We start from the raw sequence: 27,524 nt of genomic DNA on the forward strand, positions 1-27,524 counted from the left end.
ATACACTTATAAATGTGTGTATGTATACACATACATATATGCATAAACTATTCATTTTGTAATGAGTTTATACACTCTAAAAATGCTGGGTTAAATATAACCCAGCACTGGGTAAAATATAGACACAATCAATCAATCAAACTTTTATTACAGACTCAAGCTCAAATTATGTTTTTTATCTTTTCCAACCAGGTGACAAATAAAAGTACCCATAAAAAAGATGGATATAATTTTGCACACCACAACATTCCCATATATCTGGATAAAAATGACACAATAATCAAACACAAGCAAAGATGCCAACATCAGTGGAGTTTATTTTTCTCAAGATCTTTTGTTTCCATTTTTAATATTCAGCCAGCGGTGCAAACACCTCTGGGGAAAAAATTACTTTCTGCAAACAGCATCAAGGTTTGAATCTCTCTGTCGCTCTCTTGCTCACTCTCATATATAAAGTTTGTCCACCTGACTTCTCGTCATATTGCATATTAGCTAAATGCATCATGAGAAACCCAATGTCATAGCAGACAATTTACATCACAGACAGCACAACACTGAACTGGAGGGATTTACCATTCAGATGTGATGCGCCTGACTCGCGATTCTCTCTAATTCTCTGTTTTTTTAATGCCTTGGACATTACAAAAGCTCATTCATAACGACACACTTTCATTCCAGGTCAAGTATGGCTGCCAGAGCAAAAGTCTGCCCTAATCCTCTCACACAAACAAACATTTCCTACCAGCAGAGAGAGGGAGGCAGGGCAACAGAGTAGCGCAGTACACAGACGCACACATTCACACATACATGCACACCCATACACACTCTCTCTCCCTTGAATTCTTTTGCTTTTGCCCGTCCTGTTATTTCACATTTGTCTTCTCTCTTTCTCCATCCTTGCTCTGAATCATGCAGGATTGCAGGTTAGTGTTTCACTTCAGCACACATAGAAACGTCTGGAGAGCTAGCAGAGGGTCTCTGCTCTAGCTATGGTTTAACCTGGAGTTCTAAGATACTGTATATACTATACTCACAATATTATCATCAGTATCATAATCTTTATATACAGCCAGAGTCTGACTGATATAAACTATGATTTTTTTTTCTCCCAAGATAATTATTCTAGAAAATAAATTAAGTACCTGTGCAAATATACACAAATTGAAGGTGTTCACATTTAAGACATTGGCGCCTTCCGGTGGCCAAACATGGGTACAAACCCACAGAGCCATAAGATGCAGCTGATTCAAGTCAACATGAGTGCACAGAGGTCTTAATGGACATCGAACAGATACAGATCTCAGCAGTCCAAACCAGATAGAGCTGGTCTGATGTGGAGACCGGTTCAGACTGGTCCAGTACGTCCAGTCCTTATCCTGTTCAGTTTGAAACAGGAAGCGTCTCCACAAGAGGAGTCCAGTCACAGAGCAGACAGAACAATGACACAAGGATTTCCAGTGATTCGGCAATCGGACGAGGAGAAACTGGGTGTCTTTGCTAATGTGTGGCACAAAGGCAGAGAATAAAGTGAACAAGACAACAAAAAAGTGGATGGATAAAGCGATGGCAGATCTGTGGTCTAGGGGCTCACTGTGTGGCTGAAGGTCAAAGGTGACGTGCCACAGTGATTCATGTGGAGTCAGTCATCACAAGTAAACTTTCAAGCATCTCAACGTATTTGACCTACTTGCTGCAGACAATCAAAATGAAGAACCAAGCTTGTATTCTGTACGATAATCTGACACTCTCTCATGAATGAAAGGAGATGCCATCACAAACATGGAGAAAGTAGAATATAATCCTTTAGTATCTACTATATATTTCACACATGATAGCACAATCACTCCCCAATCGACACTTAACAGACCAACCCTATTAAATCAACCCGTTTATTCAAACTTAACTAGCAAGAAGTGTCTTATACACGTTCCTGGCTGAAAAAAACCCTCATTACTCGAATCCATGTATCTGATCACTATCTACAAGCTGGCAGCACCAACAGGGCCGAAGCATGGCTTTACATTAAGATAGAAACATCTTCTAAACCTGACAGTAACATCTACTGCTATTGCACAATTATCACCAATCAGTTACATTTTGATCCACTCGCTTGTGAATTGCTGTTTATTTTTATGCTCGCCAAATTGACAACTATTGCAAAGTTAGGATTTGTTATACAACAAATGATTTAGTCAAAAAGCAAGCCAAGAGTATTATTTGAAAAAAAGTACAGAAAAGCTCCAAACAAACCTATTTCTACTCATGAAAAATAATCTTAAGCAGCGTATTTCTTTTATTCAGGTGTCAAACCAGCATATGAAATCCTTAAGTCGATAATAACATGCTTCCACATCTGTTAGAGACACAAACTCGCATATGGCTAAAAACCGTCATGAGCTACAGCAAAAACATGGCCTGTCCATGACCTGTGGTCCAATCTAAAACGGCGTCTATTTATGTAGCACAGCATTGTTAAGACGTTGCAATGGAAATAGTCATACATAATGCTATTTTATCACAAGATTGCAAGTGCAACTGACTTTGAATCAAAAAAAACTATTCTTTTCAAAACCCTGTTGGTGCATTTTGCCCCTAAAATATATTATAGCAATAAGAGTACTGAACTTCTTCCTGCACTCCTGCATGATAACATCCTGCATTTTAGATATCTGGTGATTTTTAAGTAAACATACAATAACAGGCATGTGCCTGTGACTCTATGGCATAATTTTTGGCAATTACTAAGCCATAATATACTTTGCAATGCTAACACCATTTCTGTATTTGATATTTACTTATCTGCTCATTTTTAATACTGGAGGTGGAAAGAATCAATGTTTAAATTTTAAATCCAATTTAAATATTTAGTTTGTTTGACAATTAAATAATATCCAATATGATCCAATATCCAATAGGTCTTTTTTTTCAAAATTATTCAGATATCTACAATGCAGGAAACGTGTCTTTAATAACACTGAACACTAAAACAATCTCTCTGTAAAATCCCTTTTGCGGTAACCTCAAGTCCACTCTGACCAGGTAAAGGGAGAGGTGACTCTATTTGCAAAGGATCACTGAATAGGAGTTGAAGTAAAGGATTAATATCTAGAACCAACCAATCACAGAGCCTGTTCGCGAAGGGTCAGGGAAAGTCATTTGGCATTAAATGTCTCTAAGTTAAAATTGGTAGAAAGTAAACTGGCACTATACATCAGAAAAACAGATTTCCTAGGGAACAAAATTTAGCTTGGACAATCTCAAAAACAAAGTGTAGATGGTTGGCTTGCAGCCTGATCAAATTTGCAGTCAAGCAGCGATGTAGACTTGGTTGGGCACCGTGAGCTATGATGAAGTTAGGATAAGTTTGCCAACTTCACATTTGTGCATATAGTTCATTGGCAGCTACAGTCCTACATTGTCAATGACTCAGTATTAAGAAATGTAAGACACATTAAAATCACAAAAACATAAAAATGATGACCCGTTTAAAATGTCAAGACTTGTTGAAAACATACAAAAGTGGTTAAAAAAAAGAATGACATCAATTATTTAAGTAAGAATTTCATGACTAGAATGAGAATAAAAATACTAAACTGGATTCAATCCAGATGCGGTGAATGAGGCTTTTCAGAGTGTGTGTGTATTCATGTTAAGAAGCGCTCAGGTTTATGCTGTGCATGGAAGGGGAGTGCTTGTTTTTGTACTTTAGGTTTCCATATTGTCAGGGTTGAGTGTCCCGTGCTTTTAAGGTGATTGTGTTTGTTTACGTGTGTTTAGTTTCGCTGTGTGTTGAGTGTTGACTGGAGGAGGGATCGGATGTTGTTTTAAGTCTATAACACATAGGTGGGTGGGTCAACGTCAGTTCGCTATAATGACGGATATAGTGAGGGGACGTCTCCGAGTCAAGTCTCCTCCCCGTCCCCTCAGAGCTCCACCTCTTTAGAGATCTGCGATGCGATGTGCCTGAAGACGAGGGGGGCCCCCCACAGGCGCGTGTAGCGTACTCCGTTTGCCTCTGCGGGACCCACACTCAGTTGGCACACCTCGGCTTGAAAAGTGACTTTTGACCCTGCTGCCCCATGACTGCAGCACAGCAGAAATGGGCCAGCGTGCCGGACCTGGCAACCGCATCCCCTCGCCGCCTCACGCAAGGCCAGTACCACTTCTGCAGGGGCCCGGGGGGGACGGGAGAGATGAGCCCTTACATCCCACCCCCCTCCCCCGCTCCAGGGCTCGGGCGCTTTCTGATTCCCAGATAAATGGCCACTGGGAAAGAGAAAGAAACAGAGTATGAAGAGAAACACCAGCACAGAGAGATTTACAAAAAATCTGAAAAACTCTTTGAGATTCACATTCAGAAAGCAAATACTGCTTTTATTCTAATTTGTTTATTAAAATTTATCATATTATTTTTAGTACTATTGTTTATTATTACTACTTATTTCTATTCTTTTTATGTTAAATAGAGAGATACTTTTTCCTTCACTTTGTGTGTGTATTGATGCTTTTGGTAAAATTTTATGTAAAAATTATGCTAATAAAAACTTTGAAAGAAATGAAAAAAGACACTACAAAAAATTAAGTTAGAGGATGTAAAAAAAAAAGAATGCATATTTTCTGTGTTATCAACTGTACTCATACTGAAGTTTAACAATGCACTGCATTGTGAGCTCAAACTCAGCTTCAGTTTTTAAACAGCTCAATTTAATATTCTTCTACCATTGTAATTGTTGACAAAGTCTGTTCTTAAAGTTGTCAATGAAGTCAAGTTTATCCTGTCAATTTTGCAAATGCATGTTACAGATCTTATTGTGAACACTTCATTCATGCGTTTCATTTTTAAAAATAAATTGCCCTGTAATGTTTAATCAAAATGTCATAACATGATCTTCCAGATGTACACTTGGCATTTAGTTCAGTTGCTTGGCCCAAACCAGTTTTAAAAGCACCATAATGTTAAAAGATTCTTAAGCGGACTCACCCTGTGAACGAAGATCTGCTGACTCCCTCAGATTCATTTGTGACCCTGCAAAGAAACAGATTTTCAAATGGTCTGCATTACCCTAACAGCGTCTGCGCCATGCAACACAACTCCACCATAACCAACAAAAAAATACAAACATACATATCTGGATGTCTCATGCCTGTCCAACTGCTAGCAGGTCAATATAACTGGCTGACCCATGTTGACCTGTGCGATGTGTAATGGGTCATATAGAATAAAAAAAAATTGTGTGTTCCTGAATTCATGCAAACCGATAAGAGAGAAAACCTCCATGCACCATCATCCAAACTTTCCTCAACCTCACATCCTGTTTACCAGACACATGTTCTGCAAAGGAGACTGCATGCAGACAGGCATGCCATGTGCAGAGACAGACGGACGTGCAGCTGCAAGACAGGCAAACAGGGGAACTTACTAACTGTTTTGGATCCCTGTGGAAGAGTACAACCCGACACTGATTTATTAGAGCCCTGGCGTTTAGAGGGGTCAAGATTGACCCTAGGAGAGAGAGAGAGAGACACAATGAGGAGAGCAAGAGAAAGAAGAGATGCAGAAAGTCAAAGAAGGATTGAGTGATAGTGAGATAAATGCAATTGAGAGAAATAAGAGCAAAGAGGGAGAGACTAGGAAAGGTACACATTTGTATGCTTGGAAAGCTTAAAAAATAGAGGCAATAATGCAAGGAAAGATGAATTTGTGAAGCGTGATAGTAAAACCAACTTCTAAGCTGAAAAAAATGCGTGACATAAATCATCAAGTCTATGCATTTATTTATAAATTTAACCATTTAAGATTCACCTAAATGCAAACCGCTGCCTAATGGCTCATTTCCACTGAGTGGTACGGTTCAGTACAGTACGGTACGGTACACAATTATGTCCATTTCCATTGTCAGAAGTTGTGAATGGTACTAAAATAGTGAACCGCACCTTACCATTTTTCTGGTTTCCTTCCATTGGGGTCCCTAGCACAGCAAAGGGTACCAAAAGGGTGGAGATAATCTCACTGCACAATGTTGATTGGTTGACTAGAATCGTCACTTTTGCGTGATACAAGGGGATAAAAGTTCTCCTTCACTCGTTACGCTCTGAGTGTTGGGCTTATTTACATCAGTGTGCGCAAATACAAAAAAAATATAAGTGTATTTTATCATTTTATATTTTCACACAGACAATAGCCGTTTCTCAATATGCGTTCTTGTGGACTGTTGAAATGTCATTGTCCAAAAACCTGTGTAATTTTCAAAATATTACTGTTATTCTGACATTAAATGTAGTTTTAAGAGTTTTTCAGGCAAGAATGTAGTTGTTTAAAACTCAAATCTGCGGTTTATTTATAGAGCTAGCAAATTTTCCAAATAGGTGCTCTCTCAATTTCGGAGCTCCGGGCGATCACCTCATGTATCCGCCAGAGCAGCCTTAGCTTGGCTAATCCTTACAACATTTGCCGCCGGCTCTGATGTCTCTGTAGTGATTAAAATGATATACAATTCGTTTTGGGTAAATTTATCAGGCATTTGTGGTCTCATGAATCTATTATTTGTTCCTCATCATATCGTTTTGGCTGAGCACAAAGTTATGTTTAACTTTATATATTTATTTTGAACTTTACCATAGTATCGTTGATCGCTACTTTCCTGCATACACCACGCCTATCAAGTAAGGGTACTGTTGGCTGTGGAAGCGCAAGCTGGATCAGGGTATTCGGTCCCGAACCATACCGTACTATACTATATTGACCCGTACCGCTCGAAGGAAATTAATTTTCATTAACAGTTTGTTGATTTGCACTGACAGGGGTGACACTGACCTTTGGCGAAGTGTTGTGTATTTGTCTGAGAAAAATGAACATTTATTAAAATGATGATTACCAATATGAGTCAAGATAGTGAAGCACATGATCTGTCTCCTGTAAGATACTGTAGTTCAGTATAGGTAAAAGGAAGAAGTTAATTAGTGATGCACTGATTTTTTTTTTTTTTTAGAAATAAAGTTATGGCTTTCATTTAGCAAAAATAGGAAACCAACCTTAAAGGGGTCTTCGGATGCGAAAATCACTTTTACATGTTGTTTGAACATAAATGTGTGCTGGCAGTGTGTGTACACAACAACCCTATAATGATAAAAATCCACCCAGTGTTTTTTTTTTTTTTATCTACTAAAATCATTACCCCTTTCTCAAATCAAGCCGTTCTCAGCTTCTTGTCCGTGTGATGTCACACAGACCAAGGCAGCTCCCACGACTGTTGATTGACAAGGCCATCTTACCTTAGACCCACCGTGTGTGAGCTGTCATCAGTCTGCCATTGTTTCACCGCTGGAGTTGATGAAGACAAGAATGTCTCCTAAGCGATTAATGTACTTTGTTGTTGGATGTAATAATGAACATAGCAGTCGTCATTTACTCCCGACATAGGGTTAGGGTGAGCCACTGAAGACGCAGTGGATTACGTTTGGTTATTTTGTGTATTTGGTGTAATGCAATGTGTTTATACAGTTTAAGGTAAAAAAATAAAATAAAAAAAATAACACATTTTCCACATACTGTACATTATTGTTGCTCCTCTATGCTCCGCCTTTCTGAAACGCGTCGATTTTTACAAAGCTCATCGTTCTGAGAAGCGAGGTGTGCTCTGATTGGCCAGCTATCCAATGCGTTGTGATTGGCTGAATACTTCAAGCGTGAAATGGAAATGTTACGCCCCTTACCGTATTGTGATGCCGTGTCCCGGCACAAAAACAATAAAACCCATTATAAACGAGGCATTTGTTGCATCCAGCGTAGACATAATTACTGATTATAATGACTTATACTGTCTTTTTACACGTTGTGTCGCACAGCGTAAACATTACAATGTCTGCATTTGTGATCGGAGAAACGAAAAACAACAAGCACTACTCTACACTGCTCAAAACTCGTGTTTGAATCATCAGTGGCAAATTCTTTAAATAAGAAAATGTACTTACAGGCTGTGAGTCGGAAGCACCAGACTGTCCTTGCAAAGTTGGAACCGGTGGCAGCAACAATACTACAGAGAGAATAATAGTTCCACCTTCTTTCGTTGCATATATATTTGGGCGGTGTTTTTCAAATCTTCCCACAACGTGACGTAGATGTGTGGGGCCGTGTTTGAATGAGCCGTTTTAGGAGGGCGTGGTCGAGTCTTAATTTTGATAAAGAATATCTCTTTGGTTTTGTGACTTTAGTCTTTGCAACTTCAGGGATCTTATCTATGCACAAACAGCTTGTAACACTCCAAAGAGAAAGGAAAACTTGAAATCGCATCACATGACCCCTTTAAAGTAGTGTTTATAAGCAGTGCTGTTTGGTTTACAGCAGCAAACAAGGAAACGCTATAACGCTGCTGTTCCATAAGCGCCACCTGCTGTCAGAGAGTGAATTTGCATTTTCATTCAGCCCATCTGCTGTTTTAGTTTCATGCAGATATGTTTTATGTAGCATCATTTCAGAAAGCTTAAGTCAGTCCATTCCGTTTTTACTTCATATTTCAAAATGATAATCTAATTTAGATTAAAAACTGCTCATGCTGAATGTATGCAGCATCTTTGTTTGGATTGTGATTAAAATACAGTGATTGCCTCTAATTTTAAATGTAAAGAGCACAAGAAAAGCCTTACATTGTTTATCTTATTTATATTTATTTATTTGATTTGAGCTCTGTTACAAAATTTCAATTTAGTTATTTGATATATTTCAATTTCACAAAGAAATGTACATTTTGTCCAAGCAATAATAAAAAGACACCTTATTTATTATTTGTCTTAATCTCATTTTGTTAAAAAAAATTTTTAATTAATTAATTTAACTGTTGTAATCAGTACCATGAATCATATCGCTTTGTGAGTTGAGTGATTGGTTACAGCTCTACATTTTATAGTATTAAAGTGTAGTATTGTTCACAAAAAGTGTAGTATTGTATTGGTTTGATGTCTCTATCAATTCTATTCAACTGTAAAGCTGCCATATTTTTTTCCCCATTAATTCTTCATCTAGTTCATATAATATGATCATTATACACTGCTGGATCTAGCAGCACAAATTCCTGATATTGAGCAATAAACTGCCAATTTCTTGCAAAAAAAAAAGGAGCTTTAGAATAATTTTTCTCTGGATCAGAGACAGACATTATTGACGCTTTACCAGGTTTTCTGATTTTTTATGTTGCATAGCAATGCATCATCAGTGGATGTTTTATATGAGAGTCTCTCTTCTTACCTGCGTGTGAGTTTGGAGGTGAGTTTGCTGAACAGGTTAGAAGTGGCCCGGCTGCGGACATTCGGTGGCAGGGCTCCAGCATCATGGCTGAGGGTGGGCGACGTGGGCGGAGGTCCATAGGTGGGTGGGACACGGTCACGGAGCTGACCCCCGTGGAAGGTGCTCCGGATGGTGGATCCACGTGTCAGCCTACAGCGCTCACCTGAGGAAGAGGAGGAGGATGCTCCCGCTCCAACAATACTGAGAGTGGAGGGAGAGGTGGGAGGGAGACGGTGAGACAGGGAGCTGAGAAGAGACAGAAACAGACTCAGTGAATGAGAGGCAGACCGTGCACTGGGATATGCAGCACAGTGACAGAGTGTGTCTGTGTTTGTGAATGTATGCGTTTGTCACCTGTTGTCTTTGCCGTTCTGCAGCAGCGAGTGTCGGTCAGTGCTGGAACGATCTGTACATACGTACGTGTTTCTGCGGGTCATAGTACTTCCTGGGATATTGTTCTACAACAAAGATGGGACACAACATTTCATTAACCCCCCCCAAAAATTTGGTGTATGTATATATACACTATATTGCCAAAAGTATTGGCAATATAGTGTATATATGTTTAATATTAATGTTTAAGCATATAATGATATTCTAGGGAATTGTGGATTGGAATTGTCCACTATATGGACAAATGTATTGGGATGCCCCCTTCTTAAGAACAGAAAAGGGTACTTCCAAAACTGTGGCAACAAAGATGGAAACATAATTCATATATTTAAAAATTGTATTTCCATCTCTGTTGCAACAGTTTTTGAAGTGTCTAACATGACTGCACCCATATGTACATTGGTGTCATTGGTGTTTGGTGATGAGTTTTTGGCTAGAGGTCTGCATTTGAAGTCACAACAGAGGTGTTCAACTGGAACTTGGCTTAGGACTTGGCTTTCTGTAGACCAGTCAGGTTCTTCCACACTGACTGAATCAATTATTTCTTTTTGAACCTTGCCTTGCCACAGAGGCACTGTCATGTTAGAACAGAAAAGGGTCCTGTCCAAACTGTTGCTATAAAATTAGAAGCACACAATTCCCTAGAATATCATTATATACTGTGGCGGGAGGAGCCAACGACAGACACAGTGGGCGTGGCGTCAAGCCTCGGAGAGGTTTTTATTAAACAATATATTAAAATAAAGTGTCCAAAGGGGGAAAAGTGTCCAAAATAAACAGGGATCTGGTGTCCTCGTCGTGCTGCTGGGCTGTGTAGGAGGGCAGTGTTCAGGAGGGAAGGGTCCAGGGAAGGGGCGGAGTCCGGTGGCCGCACGCGCTCCCCTCTCGGGGCCGGGAGCGAGTGGCGGCGGCGTCTCTGGCGCTGCTTCGTCCATCTTCGGAAATCCCGGCGCTTCTGGGGGATTCGGCGGCCCGGCATCCTGGCCCGTCAGCCGCCTAACGGGTGCGGCAGTCCTCCTCGACGCTCCCTTCCTGGACCCACGAGGACACCAGCGTGCATGCACGGGGGAGAGACCGGTCTCCCGAGGAGAGGCGCGTTCGGCATTTAACGGCGGCGGTGATGAGGCTCTATTCACGTCAGGTGCGCCTCATCACACGCCGCCAGCCCTGGCTGTTCCAGCGCCCCTCCTCTCTCACACACCCACTCCTGTCGGGAGCCTGGTGAAGGGCGGCGAATACGGGACGGGGTGGTGATGATGGACAGGGGGGAGGCAGCCGACTCGTCACAATACTTAAACATATAATGTAAATTTGTACTCATGGAAATGACTAAAGTAGTCAAATCTATACAGTCCTGTATACCACTCTGAAAAATCTATACCACTCTGTCACCAGTCTTGCTGTGTTTTTGGTGCATTATCATCCGACGTTTGGAATTGGCATGAGTGACCAAAGGTTTGGCTATAGCAGCCTGGCCATGTATATTGACCCTGTGGACCTTGCAACGAACAGTTTTGGTGGAAATAAGAGAGTTGAGGTGCACATTTAATTCTGCAGTGAGTTGGGCAGCTGTGTTTTTTGGATACACCTGGGTTAGCACCCGGACATCCCTTTCAGACAGCTTCCTCATGTGTCGACAGTTACTCCTGTTGGATGTTGTTCATCCTTCACGGTGGTATGATGACATTACCCTGGATACTGTGGCTCTCGATACACCACAAAGTCTTTCCCGTTCACAGATGCGCCAGCGAGACATGCACTGTGCTATTGCTCTGCTACTTTAACCTTCACACTCAGCTCTTACTGGTGGAACGTGCAATCAGTGAAGACTGGCCACCAGGCTGCGCAAATATAGCCATGAAACCTCCAAAACTATATTGGGCAGTTTTTCAGTCTCATTGTCCAACCCATATATATATACACACACATACACACAAAAACAAATGCATACAGTGGGGTTCAACTGTCAAAATAATCTAAAAATTAACAGATGTAGGATTTAAAATATATATATTTTTATAGAAATTGTATTTGCAGTATTTGGAAATGTAATAGTTTTTCTGGATTCTTTGAGGAATAGAAAATTCAAAAGAACAATTCTTATTTGATATAGTAATATATTATATGGCGTAGGGTTGGCCGATGTCAACAAAATTGGGATCGGACGATGTCTAGAGTGAAACATTGCGATGGACGATGACATCTCGGGGGGTGGGGGGAGAGTTAGGGGGTGTGCCCAAAGCATGAATTCAGAAAGGCACGGAAAACAAATAGCAATTGCTAACGGTTGCCTGTTACATTACAGTACATGAAATTTCACTTACCACATAAACAAAGTAAGGAGAGATGACTAAGAATGATGGCGAATGATTTGCAGATCCTGAGCACCACTGACAAACATCTAATCTTGTAAAATGTGTGGCAAGTACTGCTTCTCCATAGTATAAACAGAGTACGTCCAAACGTACATTCAAAAGCAGGCAATTTTATATACAGTATAATTCCCTAATGATATAACTGTGAGAGAAAGTATTGAAATGTATATTTTCTGTCATTTTCCTTCCGAACACGGTATTGGGATGCGGCAGATTGCAGGGGGTATCACGATGCGGGCTCATACATCGTGATGTATATCAGCCATTGGTGATGGCATTGTCTATCGGCCCAACACTAATATGGCGTTACAATCACTTTTGATCAATAATGCATTCTTGCTGAATAAAAGTGTACTTTAATTAATAAAAAAATATATAAGAAACTGAAAACATTATCTACGTAGAGAAACGTCTCACAGTGGTAGCGGTCATCTCTTTGCGTCGATCAGGTATCTCAGCCTTATTGGGGTTGTTGGCGGTGCTGACCATTGGACTAGATGGTGGTAGCGTCCGACTGCCCATTACGCTACAGCTGGCCTTCCTTGGCGGCATGCGGCTCTCACGTAGCTCACGGTCTCCGCCACTGGTCGGGCTACGCTTAGGGTGCATCACAGGCATGCTGGGACCACCTGCAGAAGAAACTAATAATTATTATCATTCACAATTCGAAGCAAGTTTAAGATGAAGTGTCTCATACAGAAGTCACTGTGCCGTCGCTGGCGGTGGTAGGTAGAGGCGCTGCGCTGAGTCTTGCTGTGTGAGGATGAGGAAGATGATGAAGAGGAGTGTTTGTTGGTTCCGTTGGTAACTGGGCTCGGACGCACACGCGGCAAAGTCATACTGCCACTAACTCGTGACTCAGCGCCATCCTATGACCAGATGGAGTACAAAGCAAACTCTAAGAATCTAGGTACCTGTAATATTTTCAAGAAGAAAATTGGTAGTAACACAGTGTGCGTGCGTGTGCGCACACGCAATGTATTACCTCAGTCTTCAGGCCCAACAATAGATATGTAGCCGTGACTTCATTGTATTTCTGACTGAGTAAAGAGTCTTTAATCTCTTCTGGAGTAAAACCCATTCCAACCATAATCTCTGGAAAGACAAAGAAATGAGAGAACATGAGGAATATTTACAAACACAACCAATCTTTTCCCTCCAAGGATAATTTGGACACAAAATACATAGTAAAACAACTAGTTTCCTACTGGTCTACATGCTCACCAATTCGATTGGCATCACTGTAGTCCTCTGCTGGCTCAATGTGGGGCTTTAGTTCATCGCCCTCATACCCTGCATTCATCCACTTATCCTTCATCACTTGCTGTGGAGGAAATACCAGCATCCTGATTACACAGAAACTTCCCAGCTCAGTCATTTAACTGCACTGACTTCATAACTTGATTAACACACAAGTAATAGTTTTAGCAATTTCCAGCAAATGCATGCTATATGCATTCTACAGCACAGAAGCTTTACAGAGCTATAACTCAGCACAGTGGCATAATATAATATATCTGGTACATGATTTGGTATGGCAGAGTGCATCTATGTATCTGCAAGTATGCACCTCTAGAGTGCAACGTTTGCTGGGATTGAGCACAAGAAACCTGCGCAGAATCCCCTCACAGTCTGTGGACATGTAGAAGGGCACACGGTACTTCCCCCTCAACACTCGCTCACGCAGCTCCTGGAAAACACACATGCACAAGCAAACTGTATGACAAACAGATATCAGTGTGGTCTTTAGACTGTAATTAAGAAATGAGAGAAATTTTTAGGTCCAAAGTTAAGACATTCAATGTAATGTAAAAAACAAACAAACAAAAAACGGTGCACTATTCTAAATTAATTTCCCTCGATATAGACTGTGTAAAAGTTTGGGGTCAGCAAGATTTTACTTTCAATATTTAGCAGGGGTGCATCAAACTGCAAGACTTTTAAATTGTTACAAAAAATAAAGTGCTGTTTGTTTGAACATTTTTATTCATAAAAGAATCCTGAAAAAAGTATCACATTTTCCACAAAACAGCCATTTTCAACATTAATAATGATAAGAAATGTTTCTTTAGCACCAAATCAGCATATTAGAACAATTTCTGAAGGATCATGAAACACTGAAGACTGGAGTAATGGTTGCTGAAATTCAGCTTTGCCAGTGCATGAATAAATTATTTAAAAAAATTAAATAGAAAGAAAGAAACAAACAAACAAAAGAAAGTGATTGTACAGACACTATTGAAGAAAACTTAACTGATCTGAACTGAGCTGGATGATGAAATCACTGTTTTCTACAGAGCTGTTTTATAGATTAATTGAACTCATTCCATAATTGATGAACTTCACACAGCTAATAAACTAAACAAACAATGAATTGATTTTAACTGAAAAATGGACTGTTTACTATTGTCCTCTCTTTAGAGCTGTTTTACAGCAGACCCAAAGTTTGTTTACATCATTGAAACATTATTTTCACGGTAAAGCTGCTTTGACACAATTTGTACTGTATAAAGCGCTATATAAATTAAACTGACATGACTTGTATTTTGTTGTAAAAACCAAAGTAACTGGTATCAGTTTATCAACTCAATATTACAATCAGAGAATATTGCAATAAGATACTGTACTGATTATTTCCCAGACTCCAGTAAGTTTTGGTGTAAAGAGGCTGAAATGGATCATAGCGGGTGTAGAAAGAGAATAACTGTACCTTGAGGTTCTGTCCATCAAAAGGAAGTGACCCGCTGACCAGTGTGTACAGGATGACCCCCAGACTCCAGATGTCCACCTCTGGCCCATCATACTTTTTTCCTTGAAACAACTCTGGAGCTGCGTAAGGTGGGGAACCGCAGAAGGTGTCCAACTTATTCCCCAACGTAAACTCGTTACTAAAACCAAAGTCTGCTATCTTTATGTTAGCATCTGCATCCAATAGCAAATTCTCTGCCTATAAAGACAGAAATAGTGAAGGAGAGAGAAATAATTAGGCTGTACAGAACTGCGTGAAGGAGAGGAAAAACAAGGAGAAAAAAAACAAGACAGAAAATGATACAAACACTAATACTTTTAATTTATTTTTTGCAAATTCTAGCTCATACCTTCAGATCTCTGTGAACTATATTCTTCTGATGACAGTAATGAACGGCTGACACAATCTGAAACAAAAAAAAAATAACACAATCTAGTTAAAACACATGAACGCTGAAACTGTAAACCAGAGGCTTAATGTGACGCAATACCTTGATCTTTAATCCTGCACTATGTGCTGTGCTGTAGTGATAAAGTAAATGTCTCACCTGTCTGAATTTGGCTCTAGCCTCTATTTCTTTCATTCTCCCATGAGACACCAGGTAATCAAACACCTCACCTGGAAAACCAAATCACACATGAATAATATCCCAAATATCACAGATGTACCTAGAAATATTATGTTGAGCATCAAGTCTTTTTGCATTATGTTGCAGCTCTGGAGAGCCACATTACACAAATATACACCGTATAGTGAACACACACACACACACATCACTTCCAAGGCCACACTAGTATTAAACAAAGTCATATTACATACTATGTTCAGTACATCAGAGCTCACCTCCACTTGCATATTCCATCACAAGATAAAGCGTCTTCTCTGTTTCTATAACCTCAAAGAGTTGGACTGTAATATATACGAGTAGCTGGAATTTAATACTTTTGGCAAGCTTACATTTAAACAGAATTAGATAATTATTTTGTAATGTGATTATTACAAAAGCAAGCATGCATTTATTGCATTTAAGTGCATCTTACCAATGTTGGGGTGATGGAGAGTCTTCATGATCCGCACCTCTCTAAACAGCTACAAAAGAAAGAAAAAGAGGGTAACATGATAAATATAATTTAAATCATTCCCAGAATATACTTTCATCAACATCAATACTTGTCAACATCAAGCCTTCATGTGTGAAAAAGTGTTGGCCCCCTTCCTGATTTTTTATTTTTAAACACTTTTTCACACAGGGCCATGTGGGTTTGGATTTAGTTTTCCCTTCATAAAAAAAAACCCTTCATTTAAAAACTGCATGTTGTGTTTACTTGTATTATCTTTGATTAATATTTAAATGTGTTTGATGATCTGAAACATTAAAGTGTAACAAACATGCAAAAAAATAATAAATCAGGAAGGGGGCCAACACTTTTTCACACCACTGTATGTATTTTGTGCTCTCTCCATCTGTACAAAGTACCCAATGTACAATCCCTGTTGGAAACCCCTTGATGGAGTCTTGCATCTGCATCTGTCCCATAATACATCTCACAGACATGTGTTCAGAGGAAATGTCTTTATTATACCCCTCATTTCTTTAATTCACATTATCAGATGCATATACAATTACACATGAAGGGACACACACAATGTTGAAAACAAAGATTAAATCAACTTATTATGTCTTCTAGTCAATACAGATGTCTCATCAAACGTTTGCCGGGAGCTCGTACAGCAAATCCTGTCAATCATAACACAAGAATATATGAGCAGCTGTTTTCCTCACCAGTGTGGCTTATTGAGGCTTGTCGATTCATAATCCAATCACATTACATTTCTCTTTTTGAATCACATTGCCTCAACCTCTCATAATGACTAAGCCAATATTTTGCTCATTGAAAATCTGCTCATTTCAGTTTAAAGTCAGCATGAAATGGACATCTTCCCTATAAGGTTATTGACCTTATTGTAAATGATCCATCCATGCATATTTTTTTAACCTTGTAATTTATAATCAAAATATTATAACTTGATCTACACTGTAAAAAGAAATTGTTTCAAATAGTTGTTCAACTTAAAATTTCAAGTTGACTAAACTAAAAATTCAGCGAGGTAACAAATTATTTTAAGTTATTCAATGTTAATTTAAGGGACAACTGGAATATTTTAGTTGCCTAATCTAAAAATTTTAAGTCAACGGTGTAACAAATTATTTTAAGTTGAAACAACAATTTTTTTTACAGTGTAAAGGTGATACGAGAGACTTCTCTCTGGTGACGTATGTTGGACTTCTTAAAGGGGTCATATGATGCGATTTCAAGTTTTCCTTTCTCTTTGGAGTGTTACAAGCTGATTGTGCATAGATAAGATCCCTGAAGTTGCAAAGACTAAAGTCACAAAACCAAAGAGATATTCTTTATCAAAATTAAGACTCTGCCACGCCCCCCTAAAACGGCTCATTTAAACACGCCCCCACGTCTACGTCAAGATGTGGAAATATTTGCATAATGCAGCACAAATGTTCAATCAAAGAAAGAGGCCGTGGTTTCAGTAACCGCAGTAGTGGTATGCAGCCATGTCAGGGAGACTGTGTGCTTCTATGTGAAATCAAAAGCACTTTATTTGGCCTTTTGAAAGTATTTGCATTTAGGAATCATTAAAGGTGCCATAGAATGCATTGATACAGTATTTTAAATTGTTCTCTGATATCTACACAGAAGGTATGTGGCTTAGGTAAGGGCAAAAAATCTCCAGAAACGATTTTACATGTCCATTTACAACCCTAGGATTTCTCCCTAGAATGAAACGGTTTGTTATTGGCTTATTTGGCAGGGTCATGAATAATAATGAGCTCTGCTCTGATTGGCTGTTTCACAGTGCTGCTCATCAGCAAGAAGGAAGCACAGGGAGGAAAATATATATTTAAATACTTTCTCTCGCAGTTATATCGTCGGGTAATTATACTGTATATAAAACGCGGGCATCAGGGAGCCGTTATTAATATGCGAGGCATTGAAATTGCTTTTGAACGATCCATCGATCGCGTTATAGTTTAAATTTCAAGAGACGCGATCACACAAACTATGTTTACATTATGGAGCAACAGTACTTACCACACATTTCACAAGATCAGATGCTTGTCAGTGGTGCTCAGGATCTGTAAGTCATTCGCCATCATCCTCATCTCTCCTTACTGAGAGTGAAATCGTATGTACTGTAACAGGCTACCGCTAGCAAGGAGCTAACCATGTCCCTTTAGTGGCTCGCGTTATTTGCTTTCTGTGCCTTTCTGAATACAGACACCAACCCATCCCTGCACTTCACACCCCCTGCACGGCCTGGAACATAAAATGTATTTAGTTATTTTCGCTGTTGTCCGCGCTTGTTTATTTACAATACCTGCAGAGCTTCTGATGGTTCTGCCGGCTTAGAACAAGGGCGGGTTTATGCAAATGTTGGGGGCGTAGTGATCCCGACTGTTGCGTCACAGTCGGTGTTATGTTCTGATTCGCCTGTTTTTCAGTGGTCTTTTTTAATCACGAGATTTACATATGAAGGAGGAAACTATGGTGTTTGAGGCTCACTGTATGTCATTTCCATGTACAGAACTGTTATTATTTAAATATGCCAGGGTAAAGACAGTTTTTCATTCTATGGCACCTTTAAGCTTACAACAGAACAGCAACGCATTTTATGGTAGACCGTTTCTTGAGCCTAGGAGAGGAGGTAATTCTGACTTTGCTATGACAATCTGGCGCTTCTGAATCAGCGACTGTATGTTTTGTTATTAGTTTAAGTATTTGCTATTGACTGTTTAAATGCGGAATTTTGCGTGTTGTGTGTGTGTGTAAATGTGTGTGTGTGTGAGAGAGAGAGAGTCACAGCGCAGCGTCGCTTGTTTGTGTGTGTGTGTGAGAGAGAGAGAGCGAGGGAGAAACGGTCGCAGCTTGTGTGCAAACTTCATCACTGTGTCGGTCACGCGACTCTGTTCCCCTCTTGGGCTTGAACTGATGGTAAAACTAAGGACATTATTAACTGTCTTTACTATAATTTGAAAAGCTGAAGCTCGCGATTATGGAAAGGGGCATTACATTTCCGATGCGGCTTGTGGTGTTCGGCCAATCACAATGCACTGGGTCAGTTGGCCAATCAGAGCAGACTGCACTTGTCGGAAGGAGGGGCTTGGTAGAAAACGAAGCGAGAGGCGAGGCATAAACGACATACAATAATGTACAGTATTTGAAAAATAATGTGTTTTTTGAACAATAAAACATGTCAACATATTCTGTTACACCAAATACACAAAATAATGATCTTTAAAAAAAGCATATCATATGCATAATCATATGACCCCTTTAAACACCACCAACTTCTGTGAGCACGCAATCAGATCTTTCGCCATTCATTGAAAAACAGACATATAGGACAAAGTCCCTGCCTTAATTGTTTTCTTTTTGGTATTCATTGTGACTTTCAGCAGAATAAACATGTTTAAAATTGTGTTGTTGACATAAGAGCTCAGAAATGTTTGAATAAACTACTATAATATGCAAATCAGAAGACCAGAAGAAAATCCATCAGAGAAGACATACTGCAACACAGCCACAGAAAGTAAAGCTATGAGCCATGTCACATGTAAACATACTTATTATTATTATTTATATCACCTATATAGTAAAGCATAGGAGCTATCATCTAGCAAACATGACATGGGACAAAACTCAACATTTCTCTATGCGCAAAACAAAAAAAAGAGAGATAAGACAAACACTTACTCTGACAACTGACAAATGCGCCACAGAACAGTGATTCCAGCATTACTATAACAGCTCATATCAGCCGTATGAGTGATCAAGAAGCCATACGTGATTTATGTTCAATAAGGGTGGTTTACGGTTTGTGTACAGTTAACTGTGTGTGTTACAGAGCCGGGATTGAATCACAGTGGGGCATTCTGGACCTGTGGAGAACTGCAGCTGTCGACCTCTCCTCTCCAACACACACACTATGCACACAAACAAATGATATATTTTAAACAAGACTGCCTATGGCCAGATTTAAACTAGTTAACTAAACAATGCATTTAAATACAGTAGATATTTAGGGAAAAAATAAATTACTCACACGGCAATGCCCCCTACAAAAAAAAAAAAAACATTGTATATTTCAATTATATCCAGTGGTTATGTTACTACATTTCAAATTTTGCACACAAAAGGACCAGTGTTGAGTGGTGGCATAGTTGTGAGTGCTAAGACTTGATGTAAGATCCATCCAGATGAGTGAAAACCACTGATTTCACAAGTGTGTTCAAAGTCAGAAGCATATCAAGCATAGCTTTGTCAATAATCAATAAAAATCTTGATGTATGTTCAAACTCCGTGCCGTGTTTGAGTGGTGGGTTTCAGTGGGAGGATTTGGAGGAATGAAGGCCGGTGATAATCTATTATGAGACAGATGAGTCACTGGTATACAGGAGAGAGCGCAAACTGAACAGCGACACTAAACACTAACATCACACACATATTACTGCAACACTTCCAAGAACCTCACAATCTTTGAAATCATTATGTATATATACATATATATGTATGTATGTGTGTGTGTGTGTGTGTGTAAAATATACATACTGTTAACTTGAGACTCTGGACACTAGGTGATGTCTATGTAAAATGTTGATTTTATTTTCTTTTCATTGCATAGCATTGTGACAGTTGTCTTAATAAAGAAAAAATGTCTTGAAAACTGGTCTTACCTTTTGTAGGCTGGTTGGGTTCAACTGAGTCTTATCGATAATCTTTATTGCAACCTAAATATAGAGTGTACAATTAGTGATTGAAACTCCAAACATAAATTTTCTCTTATGACAGATAGCCCCCCCCCCAAAAGCTCTTGATTGTTTGTGATCAAACCTGATATAGTATCTGACATTCGTTAGCAGATGCTTTTATCAAAATAAACTTGCTAGACAGGACAACCAGATTAAAAAAATATTGGTTACAATAAATGAGAATACACTACTGTTCAAAAATATATTTTATCAAAAATACTGTAAAAAAAAAATCATAAAAAATTACAATTTAATATAATCATTGCTGTGATGAATTTTAAGCAGCAATTTTTTCCTGTCTTTAGTGATCCTTCAGTAATTATTCTAACATGTTAGCTTGGTGCTCAAAAACATATCTTATCATCAAAGATGTTGAAAACAATGTTGTCAATGTCGAAAACATTTGTGCTGTTAAATATATTTTGTGAAAAAAGTGACATTTTTAGAAATAGAAATCTCAAAAGAACAATTTATTGTAAATAGATTTTTTTATTTCTATCATAAATATCTTTAATGTCATGTTTGATTAATTTAATGCATCCTTTTTTAATTAAGGTATTACTTGCCTTATATTAAAAGTACTCCTTGTTTCAGAGTTTTGTTTGTATACAGGAGTGGCAACCGCATTCGACAAATTAAAAATTTAACCAAATTTAGAATCAGAATGAGCTTTATTGGCCAAGTATGTTTACACATACAAGGAATTTGTTATAGTGACAGAAGCTCCACAGTGCAACAGAAAGACAGCAACAGGACAGGACACAGATAATAAAAGAATAATATCCAAAAAGGCAATGTACAAAGCAGCAAAAACACAATATATAATATAGACAACTATGTATGTACAGGTCAAGTATGTGCAAATTAGAAATGAGAAAATAAAAATAAAATAAGTGAATGTGGTGAATGGATAATGTATTATAGTTGTGTACACCACATTTATTGTTGAGTGTTCATGAGATGGATTGCCTGAGGGAAGAAACTTCCTGTGTCTGGTCGTTCTGGTGCTCAGAGCTCTGTAGCGTCGACCAGACGGTAACAGTTCAAAGAGGGAGTGTGCTGGATGTGAGGGGTCCAGAGTGATTTTACCAGCCCTTTTGCTCACTCTGGATAAGTACAGTTCTTGGAGAGTGGGGAGGGTTGTACCAATGATTCGCTCAGCAGTCCGGACTACCCTCCGTAGTCTTCTGAGGTCAGATTTGGTAGCTGAGCTGAACCAGACAGTTATTAAAGTGCAGAGGATGGATTCAATGATGGCGGAGTAGAACCGTTTCAGCAGCTCCTGTGGCAGATTGAACTTCCTCAGCTGGCGAAGAAAGTACAACCTCTGCTGGGCCTTTCTGACAATGGAGTCTATGTGAATATCCCACTTCAGGTCCTGAGAGATGGTGGTGCTCAGGAATCTGAATGACTCCACTGCAGTCACAGTGCTGTTCATGATGGTGAGTGGGGGGAGAGCAGGGGGGTTTCTCCTGAAGTCCATGATCATCTCCACAGTTTTGAGCGTATTAAGCTCCAGGTTGTTAAGACTGCACCAGACAGCCAGCTCCTTAACCTCCTGTCTGTAAGCAGGGTTTCCGTGATGATGGTGTTAAAAGCGGAACTGAAGTCCACAAACAGGATCCCCACATAAGTCTCTGGTCTGTCCAGATGCTGCAGGATGAAGTACAGTCCCATGTTGACTGCATCATCCACAGACCTATTTGCTCTGTAGGCAAACTGCAGGGGGTCCAGTAAGGGACCAGTGATGTCCTTCAGATAAGCCAAAACCAGTCTTTCAAATGATTTCATGGCTACAGACGTTAGAGCCACAGGTCTGTAGTAATTAAGTCCAGTAATTTTGGCTTTCTTTGGGACGGTGATGATGGTGGAGCGTTTGAAGCATGAGGGGACTTCACACAGCTCCAGTGATCTGTTGAAGATCTGTGCGAAGATGGGGGCCAGCTGGTCAGCACAGGATTTCAGACAGGCTGGTGACACACCGTCTGGGCCTGGTGCTTTCCTTCTTTTGTTCTTTCTGAAGACCTGGCACACATCTTCTTCGCTGATTTGAATTGTAGGTGTGGGGGAGAGGAGGGTTGCTGGAGGTGTTAATGGTTGTGTGGAGAGGTGTTCAGGGCGGGTGTGGGGTGTTTTTTCAAAACGACAATAAAACTCGTTCAAGTCGTTTATTCATGTGTAGTGTGCATAGAAAGAAAACTGTTAATGCAGTGATGTAATTAAAAGTGCATCTATGTCTCTTTTCTTCTCGTGTGGTGCTAGTCAGAGACAGAGCCATGTGTCTTGACTCATTCGCAAATTCACATGCCAGTCTGTCTCTCTCCACTGTAGCTGCTCCCTCCAGCCATGTGGTCTAAAGGGAACTCACACTGTACAGTTCAATCAGAGCACATGCTGTTAGTAGCAGCTTAAAGAGCATAAACAAAACACTCTGTTGATGGGTATTTTATTAGAACCTGTACTTTGACCAAAAATAGTTAGTACAAAACTTTTAGCATCCATGTTACCTATTTATAGCCACAATGACGTTGTGGTTACGTCAACCATCATGAATTTGGGAGTGACCATTGTATTCTGTATACACACACACACACACACACAACCATAATTTACGGGGTTTCCATCTGCATTTAAATGCAGGCCTCACTCCCAAAAGTATACGTGGCTCTGGACTACCACACATAAGTTCACTATTATTGGTCCAAGAGTATTTAAACTCTCTGTCATGGTATTTAAACATAATTCTAAAAAATTCTAGGACTTTACATATGTTAACACTATGCCAGCATGATTCTTTAAACGTCACAATTTATTGTGATTAAGATTATTAAAGCTCTCTGCAGCCCACTAAGAAGTTCATCTAAAAATCACACTATATCAGCTTTGGTTTATAAAAAGTAAACGTGGGTGTGTAAATTTTCGCACTTAAGTTGGACCACTTTAAAAATATACCACCCAAAGAATTACAGCTCACAAGAGCTCTGATGGGAATGAGACCCAATACAGCAGCTCCTTTACCAACATCTTATCACACGCTTCTGGTTTTACCTATGTAAACACTCTCTCTCGCAACCTTTCTCTCTCACCTCTTTGCCTGTGAGGATGTGGCGGGCTAGTTTGACTTTAGCAAAGTTGCCCTTGCCAATGGTTTTAAGGAGCCGGTAGTTTCCAATGTGTGGCAGCTCATCTGAGCAAGAGGCCATGGAGTTACGACATCTCGCACCCAGTGAACGACTTGACACATTCGTCCCTTTCTCTGAACGACTCGCCACCAGAGACGCATGCTGGACAGAGAGACAGACAAAGAGAACATTTATTAAGAGTAATTAAGTTCAATTTGGGGAAAAAAATGGATTAGACTAAACTGGAGAATACGTTTATGCTGAAGCAAACAGAAGTAAGAAAAACCTGCCTGTGACTCTAGCCAGGCCAAAGGACTAAAGTGATTCTCTCATATTACAGAAATTGCACGTAGAAACGAAAAATATAATTGTAGAATAGATGAGTTAGGAGGGTTAAGAAAGAAAGTTGATGGGAGAGTTTCAAGTAGGAAACTGTGGTGAAAAAAGACTAATGCTTCAGCACTGACCGACTACACCGGATTTCAGAATTAAATCCTCATTTACTGTTTAAGCTCTTACTTTACACACAAAAAATCAGTCTACATGTATGTAGATGAGCCACACAACTGTTGTAGCATCTCTCAATTAGAATTGATTTATTTAGTGACTGATTGATTGGTTGGTTAAACTATATTGTAAGCATTTCTAAAAAGAACAATGTTCACTATTGATGCATCAAATAAAATTCACCAATGGCATATGTGCATTTAAGTGTCTAAAATTATGAAGAAATACAGAAATGTAAGGGGAAATTAAGATATTTCAGCTTGCTTATCATAAACATGAAAACTAAATAATAAAAAATCATATGAATTATTATTTAGGCTAGATTATAAATGTAATGGTGGTAGACGAGAGTGTGCGGGAAAACTGAGGTCAGCATTGGTGTGTGAGTAAGTCTGCCCTATAATACAGGATTAATTTACTTTGCCATGGGGGTTTTAGTCTGTCGCCGCTGAAACTAAACTTTCTATTTAGGTTAGCACATTTAAACCTAACTGAACCCTGAACACTCAGGCTAACATCTGGTAAAGTTTCCTGAACGGCTCCAACTGTCCCCTTAAGAGGGGATAGAAAGGAGCTCACACAGAAATCAAAGCATGCCCAGGTCCCCATCTGCACTGTTGACCACTGGATTACAGCTCAAGGATTGAATAAATTACTCACGATGCCCTGCCCTGCTCCTACTGGATTGTACCTCACACACTATATGCAAAACACACCAAATAGCACATACTGTGCAATAGCTCTCATTCTTATTTAAAAATAAAAATTGTAAAGAAAGAAAGAAAGAAAGAAAGAAAGAAAGAAAGAAAGAAAGAAAGAAAGTCATACATAATTATCATAGCTCTTATGAAAAGTGTCTCTTGGGAAAAATCCAGCCAGGAGAGAGCACAGGAGGGTGTTAAATAATCTTAGTCCAGTTCTGGCTCAACAAGGTACATGCATACACATTTGTGTCACATACTAAAATGCAGTTTTACTGTATTTTGGTACTGTTTAATTTGTATTAAATAAACAGCATTGGTAAGCATAAGTGACTTCTTTCAAAAACATGTAAAAAGTCTACATATAAAAAGAGAAAGGATTTAATATTTTTATATATTTGAAGGCAGGCAAAGTTCAAATGCAAAGCTGCATTATCAGCTTCTAACTAAGACATCAAGAACCTGGTATAATATAACATTTGGGTAGTTTAAAACACTAATGAATTACATGAAACATTTACCTTGGTGCTTGCTTTAAAATTTACATTGAGTAAAAATATATTTACTGAGTGTTACCATCAAATCAGTGTTTTTTAAACGCAGTGCCAACCAATAAATAAACAGTAGTTGTTTTAGATTTGGATAGAATACATAATAATAATACATTAGCAAACACAAGTCTAGGTCAGATCATGAACCACAGTGCAATTTGTTGGCGCAGGACCGGTAGGCCACTACACCAGCCAGTGAGCGCGGTACTGTGCGCGAACGACAGATCACAGCTAACGCTAAAACCTCCCTAGTTGATTCTGGTGCCCCGGCATAGTTATACTCATTTCCTAATCTGCAGAGTCATAACGTCTTCTTGCTTTTCTCCCGCAAATTCTGCCAATGAAGCAAAACCGCTCTCTGGGTGAGGAGCGCGGTGAGAGCGCATGGCGCTCGTGCGCAGATGATGCGCTGATGTGTACACTATGCGGATGGCCTGAGCTCTGCTGCCTGCGCGTTTCGCAGCGACTCTTTTGCTGCTTTGCACATTCAAGGATGCGGCCCATTTTGCCAAAGAACCTGCTATGCGTACATGAGCCACTGTGTCCTGCCTCTCCATCCTCCCATGAACGATATCGGGCAATGAATGTATCAGGCTGCAAAAATGACGGTGCACCTGACGTTAAATACAGGGCGTTGTAGGATATGAGTGGTGCTGAGATGATATATTACAATAATAATTGGCTAATTCATTTGAAATTATGATGATACTTACATGATCTGTGCTCCGGTCGTTCGCAGACGGTAAAGCAGACCGAGAGGACATTTTCCCTGAGAATGCACACGATTAAAGAGGAATAACGCGAACAGTATTTACAGATTTAATCTCCCCCGGTAAACGCAGCCCACATCGGCCGTGCTGCTGCAGCTGGGGCCGTGGTTCTCTCACACCGCCTGCTCGGTAAAGCCTGCGTCTGTCATGGCAGCGGCAACAGCAGTCCGCAAATCTCACAGATGTCCTCGAGACAGCTGCATTATTTTTCTGCGATGCAAACCGTGACGATCAAACGAGTCAGTTGGCGATGAAAACGCAAGCGCGGCGCTATATATGTGCTAAAACAGAGCAATGCTTGGCCGGAGCCCAACGATTTTGTAGCGACTCGCTACCCCCTGCCTCATCTCCGCGAGCAAAACAAATACGGCTCCGGCGACCAAGTCCTCTTTTCTCATAATAATATCGAGGATCTCTCCGCTCCCCTGTATCGTTCACTCTCTCTCGGGCGCGCGCTCGCTCTCTTCTCGCATCTGTTTGTCATGGGAAAACAGAAGCTGTGGCCGGTGACGAGGCCGAGACCCGTTCACATCCTAAAGCAGCCGTTATATTATATTCCAGCGGCGGATGTGTTAGATGCGCCACTGCTGCCTCCTCTAGCGCTCGTCTCAGCACTGACACAGGCGCACACGCGCGCGCACTGACGGACAATTTAAAGAGCTCCACACAAGCGGACTGACAGACAGCTTGCACGTGTCAAAACTCAGCTCTCAATCACTGCGCTTTTTCATCATTTTACTTATTTAAGAGTAGGCTATTTGAAGGGCTAAAGGGGAAATACCAATACTGCAGTTGTTTTTAACTTTGAAATTGTCTATTGAAAATACATGACCGAGGGCATATTTACAATATTTACACAGGCCAGTGGCAAAGGACAAGATTATAAACAAACTACATGATACATCTGACTTCAGATGTGCCTAAGAACTGCCCAAAGCTAGAATAGGCTTTCAAAAGTTGGGATTGGTAAGATTTTTAATCGTGTTTCTGAAAATGTTAAAGAAAAGTCTGTTGATGTAACAATGAATATATTTTGCCTCACTGTAGGCTACATTTTAAACAACAAAAATATTTTACGTAAATCATTAGAGTATGTTAAAGTAAATACATTTTATATAAAGGATCAGGTTGTTGAAGTCTTAGTGAGGAACTGAAACTCCTTGGACATGAAACTATTTGGACTGTCTGCCTCACAATTAATTAATTTATTTCTCCTTTTATATTCACTATACCAATAAAAAATTAGGGT

At 39.7% G+C, this 27,524-nt stretch overlaps 1 protein-coding gene across 3 annotated transcripts; it reads right to left on the reverse strand.

The window, feature by feature from the left end:
* Nucleotides 1-299: 299 nt before the first annotated feature.
* mark4a (MAP/microtubule affinity-regulating kinase 4a) lies at nt 300-26,891 on the reverse strand (the record flags this gene model as incomplete). 3 transcript variants are annotated; one of them, XM_079418600.1, is made up of 18 exons in its annotated part: nt 300-4,266; nt 4,982-5,026; nt 5,421-5,503; nt 9,242-9,526; nt 9,635-9,738; nt 12,466-12,677; nt 12,746-12,917; nt 13,034-13,143; nt 13,273-13,372; nt 13,619-13,738; nt 14,759-14,995; nt 15,147-15,203; nt 15,345-15,415; nt 15,641-15,706; nt 15,838-15,886; nt 20,550-20,603; nt 23,711-23,908; nt 26,219-26,891. In XM_079418600.1, the coding sequence occupies 18 exons, from the start codon at nt 26,267-26,269 to the stop codon at nt 4,202-4,204; spliced, it is 2,079 nt and encodes a 692-aa protein (XP_079274726.1). The 3 variants fall into 3 exon arrangements, with proteins under 3 accessions (XP_079274726.1, XP_079274725.1, XP_079274727.1); XM_079418601.1 differs by having other exon boundaries at nt 3,924-4,266; nt 5,417-5,503; nt 26,219-26,269; XM_079418599.1 differs by lacking the exon at nt 5,421-5,503 and having other exon boundaries at nt 2,281-4,266; nt 26,219-26,269.
* Between the last annotated feature and the right edge of the window lie 633 nt (nt 26,892-27,524).

The sequence above is a fragment of the Barbus barbus genome (assembly GCF_936440315.1).
Source record: "Barbus barbus genome assembly, chromosome: 6".
Lineage (NCBI taxonomy): Eukaryota > Metazoa > Chordata > Actinopteri > Cypriniformes > Cyprinidae > Barbus > Barbus barbus.